Source organism: Nerophis ophidion, linkage group LG01, assembly GCF_033978795.1.
Source record: "Nerophis ophidion isolate RoL-2023_Sa linkage group LG01, RoL_Noph_v1.0, whole genome shotgun sequence".
NCBI classification, from domain to species: Eukaryota; Metazoa; Chordata; class Actinopteri; order Syngnathiformes; family Syngnathidae; genus Nerophis; species Nerophis ophidion.
Window position 1 is genome coordinate 38,192,030 of NC_084611.1, and position 6,705 is coordinate 38,198,734.

General features: G+C 44.8%; 2 protein-coding genes across 6 annotated transcripts in view; one reads left to right on the forward strand and one right to left on the reverse strand.

Moving 5' to 3' along the window:
* Nucleotides 1–6,705, forward strand: part of LOC133558151 (uncharacterized) — a 192,932-nt gene that overhangs the window by 88,872 nt on the left and 97,355 nt on the right. The window lies entirely within an intron of this gene.
* Nucleotides 1–6,705, reverse strand: part of LOC133553664 (protein prune homolog 2-like) — a 149,442-nt gene that overhangs the window by 83,845 nt on the left and 58,892 nt on the right. For 4 of the 5 annotated variants that reach the window (XM_061902133.1, XM_061902162.1, XM_061902157.1 and 1 more), the window contains exon 7: nt 1,270–1,371. The exons of the other annotated variant lie outside the window; for it this stretch is intronic. In XM_061902133.1, coding sequence (XP_061758117.1) covers nt 1,270–1,371 — 102 coding nt within the window. The remainder of the gene's footprint in view (nt 1–1,269; nt 1,372–6,705) is intronic. 5 annotated transcript variants of the gene reach the window in all.

The following is a 6,705-nucleotide window of genomic DNA, read 5'->3' on the forward strand; positions in this document are numbered from 1 at the left end:
CCCATTCTTATTCTCGCCTCGACTCGCCGTCGGGCTTTAGGAGTGCGAGCGAATAAACAAAACAAAATGTTGATCGTGCCAGCTCGGTTTACCCCCTAAATCCCAGGCTTGAGTATAGGGAGCATGTGCTTCTTTCAGGCAAACTTTTATAAAGCTCTCCCTGGCCTCTTCAACTTTAAAAGCAAGTGTTGATGATGCTTATAGACGTGTGTGTGTGTGTGTGTGTGTGTGTGTGTGTGTGTGTGTGTGTGTGTGTGTGTGTGTGAGTGTTTAAGCAGGGTGGTGTCTTTGCCACCCCATTTGCTGGAGCTGCACCGCTGTGATGCCAGACACATGTATAAATCAAAAGCCGCCTTGATGGATTCATCAGGGCGGCGGAGGCGTTGCCCGAGAAGCCCTCGCCCTCTCTCTCTGCCTCGCGTTGGGTATGCAAGAGGGTATGCAAAGAGCTTAAATGGATAAACGCTTGATTAATTCTTTGTCGGGGACGTCGGCAACAGCAGGAAATGTGTTCGCACGGCAGCTTACCAGCGCTGAAAGTGAGTTATGAGGCCCGAGTTGTGTGCACCTGGGGGCTGGTTGCGCGACGCGATGGAACGGTGGGCTGAAGACTCTTTACCTGTAGAGCTGGTTAGGGCTTGCAACACAAACTAGCACACGCTAGTTTCAGAATCCAAAGTACTTATGACCAATGTGCTATTTTAATTTGCTTAAGAGGGTGTTATTTTATCTTATTGTGTTGCATTGTGTTTTGGGCTCTCATTCCTTAAAGGCCTACTGAAACCCACTACTATCGACCACTCAGTCTAATAGTTTATATATCATTGATGAAATATTAACATTGCAACACATGCCAATATTAAATTGAAATTTGAAATTTCGCGCAAAGTATCCTGTTGAAAACGTTGCGGTGTGGAGACGCGTATGGTGACGAGTGCGCGTGACGTCACGGATTGTAGCGGACATTTTGTTCCAGCCCGATCCCAGCTATATTAATCGCGTAATTACACAGTATTCTGGACATCTGTGTTGCTGAATCTTTTGCAATTTGTTCAATTAATAATGGAGACGTCAAAGAAGAAAGATGTAGGTGGGAAGCGTTGTTTATGCGGCTGCCTTTAGCAACACAAACACAGCCGGTGTTCCATGTTTACATTCCCGAAGGTGAAGCTTTACTATGGAACAGAGCGGTCAAGCGAAGATGGTTCCCGACCACATGTCAACCGGCAGGTTTCGGTGAGAAAATTGTGGTAATAAGTTGGCTCTTACCGTAGACATGAGCGGAGCGTGCGTTGTTCCTCGTGCGCCTGTCAAAGAGGCAGCTGCGGACTCTCTTGCCTCCTCCGACTGGCCGCCCCCGAACGTGGGATGCTTCCACCGAGGAGGAGGGGGAAAAAAAGCTCAGGCTTTTTTATTAGCGACCAAAAGTTGCCAACTTTGTCGTTGATGTTCTCTACTAAATCCTTTCAGCAAAAATATGGCAATATCGCAAAGGGATGAAGTATGACACATAGAATGGACCTGCTATCCCCGTTTAAATAGGAAAATCTCATTTCAATAGACGTTTAAGTCAAAAACGGCAAAAGAGAAGAGAGGACGGTACCGAAGGACAAAACGGGCTCTTCAATCTTAGTCCCTGGGAGGCCCAGGGTGCCCATGATGTCTCCCGGTGCCTCCCATCAGAAAGGCATTTAGCAAGTGCCGTGGCTGCGGGCCTCTTCATTAGCGAGCGTAATTATTTGTGCAAGTCGCATCGGGGCAAAACTGGCCCCGCGTAAACAAACAGAAGGGCCGCAGGACCGCGAACAAACAACACATTAGAGACAAATTAAAGTAGATAAAATACCCGACACCCAAAGTGTTAACTGGCATAGTCCGAGTTGGACGCTAAAGAAGTCCTGTAAAGCGTATCAAAGCTAAAATGTCCATATTAACACACAAGGAGGGAGAAGAACAACAACACATTACTCACAAAGTCATGTTTGTGGCTGCGGGCGCTGTCCCTCCCACAGTTCATCAATTCCCCAGCATGACAAGTCGTCATCACGCGAATGCTTCATCTGCTCGCGCTCATTTGCATGCCGCAAAAGGCCGTGCGCGCATACAAACTCTCACCGACGCCACAACGACGGATTCGCTAAGATTTGAGTTTCACGCAGCGTGATGTATGTATTGCCACGCAAAGCGCTCGGGATCAATGAATCTATGGCGACACAACAGCCGGTGTGATACTGCGTCGGCGGCGGTGCCTCTTTGGCAGTTCTGGAGTGCAACTGGAACTTAAGTACTTAGTAGGAAAGTGCGCCAAAAGTGGAAACACTATTCAAGCTGGACGCTGCATTAGGTACACCCGCACGATCTAACGCAGGTGTCGGCAACCCAGAACGTTGAAAGAGCCTAAAAAATTGTCTGGAGCTGCAAAAAATAAAAAGTCTAATACCTTATTTCCTTAAATTGCCGCCGGGGCGCTAATTAATTTAAAACTTCTTCTCACTCCGGCGTTTACCAAAGGCATGCGGTAAAGGCAAGCATGCGCTAATTATTTTAAAACATCTTCTCACTACGGCGCTTAACAAAGGCATGCGGTAAATTTAGGCCTGCGCTTATAAATTTGAGAGTGATGTAAGGATACCATCATGAAAAGCGCATTTAATAAAAAAAACATTATTATGGTCTTACCTTTACTTATAAATGAAGTCCATGCGCAGCTCCTTCTGATCAAAAGCATCAATAACTTGTTTATAGAAGTCTTCCTTGTCTTTCTTCAGTTTTAAAAGTCTCCCTGTCTCGATGGAGATCATCCTTTATTACCTCCTGATTCGATTGAAACTGCAGTTTAGAAAACTGTTTTATTTTAGATATGTAATCCACCATGTTAAAAGTGCAAGCGAGAGGAAAAAACAAACGATCGCTGCTCACTCTTGCTGCTTGTTGTCACTTCTTCTGCAGCCGAGTTGTCGCAAGAAGAATCACTAGCGCCCTCTACCACCAGGAGGCGGGAGTCATTTAATGACTCATATTTGACACACGCAGCTAAGGTATGTTAATAAAACATAGCTGCTTACTGTTCTTTTTAGCATATTCAATAGCTTGGACCTTAAATCCTACTGATTAGCTCTTAATCTTCTTCCCTTTATGCGATTTCAAATTATTGAAATCAGCCTCCTCCATTTTGAAAATAATGACAGGTGAAGTGTCACTCGTGACGTGACGAGTTTGACCTGGCGAAAATTCTAAGCATATGCTAATTATTTGGGGAAACGAGTTCGACCCGGCGGAAATTCTAGACATGCGCTAATAAAAATAATATTTTGCGAAACGAGTTTGACCCGGCGTTAATCCTGAGCCGGCGGTAATGCTAAGCATGCGCTAATTATTTTGCGAAACGAGTTTGACCCAGCAGTAATTCTAGGCAGGCGCATACTATATACCCGGCGGCAATTCAAGGAAATACAGTATAAGTCTTATAATGAAGGCAATACATGACTATATTAGCTATAAAAGCCTACTATCAAAATGACTATGTGTCCCAAGGCTGAAGCAAATCTTCGTTGACAGAAATGTGGAAATGTAACACAAACTCCATTTCTATGAGTTGGGAAATTGTGTTAGATGTAAATATAAACGGAATACAATGATTTGCAAATAATTTTCAACCCATATTCAGTTGAATATAATACAAAGACAACATATTTGATGTTCAAACTAATAAACCTTTTTTTTTTTGTAAAAAATCATTAACTTTAGAATTTGATGCCAGCAACAGGTGACAAAGAAGTTGGGAAAGGTGGCAATACATACTGATAAAGTTGCGGAATGCTCATCAAACACTTATTTGGTGTGCTGGCCAATTGGGAACAGGTGGGTGCCATGATTGGGTATCAAAACAGCTTCCCAAAAAATGCTCAGTCTTTCACAAGAAAGGATGGGCCGAGGTACACCCCTTTGTCCACAACTGCGTGAGCAAATAGTCAAACAGTTTAGAAACAACATTTCTCAAAATGCAATTGCAAGACATTTAGGGATTTCAACATCTACGGTCCATAATATCATCAAATGGTTCAGATAATCTGGAGAAATCACTCCACGTAAGTGGCATGGCCGGAAACCAACATTGAATGACCGTGACCTTCGATCCCTCAGGCGGCACTGTATCAAAAACCGAAATCAATCGCAAAAGGATATCACCACATGGGCTCAGGAACACTTCAGAAAACCACTGTCACTAAACACAGTTTGTCGCTACATCTGTAAGTGCAAGTTAAAGCTCTACTATGCAAAGCGAAAGCCATTTATCAACAACATCCAGAGATGCCGCCAGCTTCTCTGGGCCTGAGATCATCTAAGATGGACTGATGCAAAGTGGAAAGTGTTCTGTGGGCTGACGAGTGCACATTTCATCGTGTCATCCGGACCAAAGAGGAAGCGAACCATCCAGACTGTTATCGACGCAAAGTTCAAAAGCCAGCATCTGTGATGGTATGGGGGTGCATTAGTGCCCAAGGCATGGGTAACTTACACATCTGTGAAGGCACCATTAATGCTGAAAGGTACATACAGGTTTTGGAACAACATATGCTGCCATCTAAGCGCCGACTTTTTCATGGACGCCCCTGCTTATTTCAGCAAGACAATGCCAAGCCACATTCAGCACGTGTTACAACAGCTTGGCTTCGTGAAAAAAGAGTACGGGTACTTTCCTGGCCCGCCTGCAGTCCAGACCTGTCTCCCATCGAAAATGTGTGGCGCATTATGAAGCGTAAAATACGACAGCGGAGACCCCAGACTGTTGAACGACTGAAACTTTATATAAAACAAGAATGGGAAAGAATTCCACTTTCAAAGCTTCAACAATTAGTTTCCTCAGTTCCCAAACGTTTATTGAGTGTTGTTAAAAGAAAAGGTGATGTAACAAAGTGGTGAACATGCCCTTTCCCAACTACTTTGGCACGTGTGGCAGCCATGAAACTTTAAGTTAATTATTATTTGCAAAAAAAAATAATGTTTTTGAGTTTGAACATCAAATATCTTGTCTTTGTAGTGCATTCAATTGAATATGGGTTGAAACGGATTTTCAAATCATTGTATTCCGTTTGCATTTACATCTGACACAATTTCCCAACTCATATGGAAACGGGGTTTGTAAAAGAAAAGGGGTAGGACGAAATAAGCTCTGCTTCTTCCTACTCCTTTTCGAACACGTTTAATAGAGAAACTGAAAATGGTGACCTATCACGTTGTATGCTTGCATGTTCCAAATAAACTCAAACTCAACTCACTTCTATGACGCAAACACACAAACCATTACAGGCTAATTGAATCTAATTTATTTAGTTTTCCAGAAAGATCCATTAAAGACACAACTTCCCTAAGCCGCCACAAATGACTCCCTGGTACGGACGAGTGTGTGTGTGTGTTCTCTTTTCAAACACAATTAAAACATTAGGTCTAAATACACACACTGAGAATGATACACACGTGAGGCAGGGAGGGGGTGCGGGGGGCTCATTTAGAGAGCGCCATCTCATGTCATTAGTGGCCCACCATGACGCTGCTGAGAAGTTGGAGGGTCCGCTGGCGACACACTGGCCCCTGGCCATTTATTCTATATAAAGTCTCTAATGGGGCCCCTCACACACAGCACGCCGGCGCTACGCTGCTAAAATATGCACGGGAAGTCCAGCACGCGCACGCGCGCACACACACACACACACACACACACACACACACACACACACACATACACAAACACAAACACAAACACACACACACACACACACACACACACACACACACACACACACACACACACAAGCCTTTCAAATGAATGGTTATTTATTCACTAAACGAGGATGTGGGTGTTTAATGTTCCTTGGACGTTGGGTAGTTTTCTGGGGGAGGAAGAGTCGTACCCCCCGGCTGCAGACATCATTTATTTTACACATAGCCTAATACCGCACGCCATGCAGCCGCGCTGAAGGATGGGCTTTGCGAGGGAGAAGGGGATATTAATGAAACATGCTCTTTTGTTGTGTTGTTCTGTGTTAAGGAGGGAGAGGGGAGGGCGAGGACATTAGGGGTGGGAGCAAGGAGAGAGGGAAGGAAAAAGTGATAGTTATCGACGGGGAGGCGGCACCTGGTCGTATGAAAGACTCGCACGTCTTCATCTGCATCTCATGCAAATGTAGAGCGTCACGGGGCGGCCTTGACTTTCTCTAAAAAGTTTGACGAAAGCGTGCGCCGTTTTAAGTCGTGCTGAATGTTTCGTCAGAGGACCACTGATGACTTATTGTTTTAAGTTTTATTGCAAAGGCATTCTTATATTGACTTTTTTTTTTTTCACTAAATGTGTATAGCGTACTAGTATTTACGGCTTTTTGATTGATTGATTGATTGATTGATTGATTGAAACTCTTATTAGTAGATTGCGCAGTACAGTACATATTCCGTACAATTGACCACTAAATGGTAACACCCTGTGGAGAGGCGGAGCCGACGGTCTGACGGCAGGGCGGGGCGCGCTGGAGCCCTGCCCAAGATGGCGGCAAGGAGACAGAGAATGCGGCGGAGCGGAGAGGCGGGGCGTGCCGGGAGCGACGCCGCCGCAATCTAAATCAGGTGCGTGGCTCACACACTGGGAAACGATTAACACATCTCCTCATGCTGTATAAAAGGGGAGAAGGAGGAGAAATCGGGGCAGAGGGT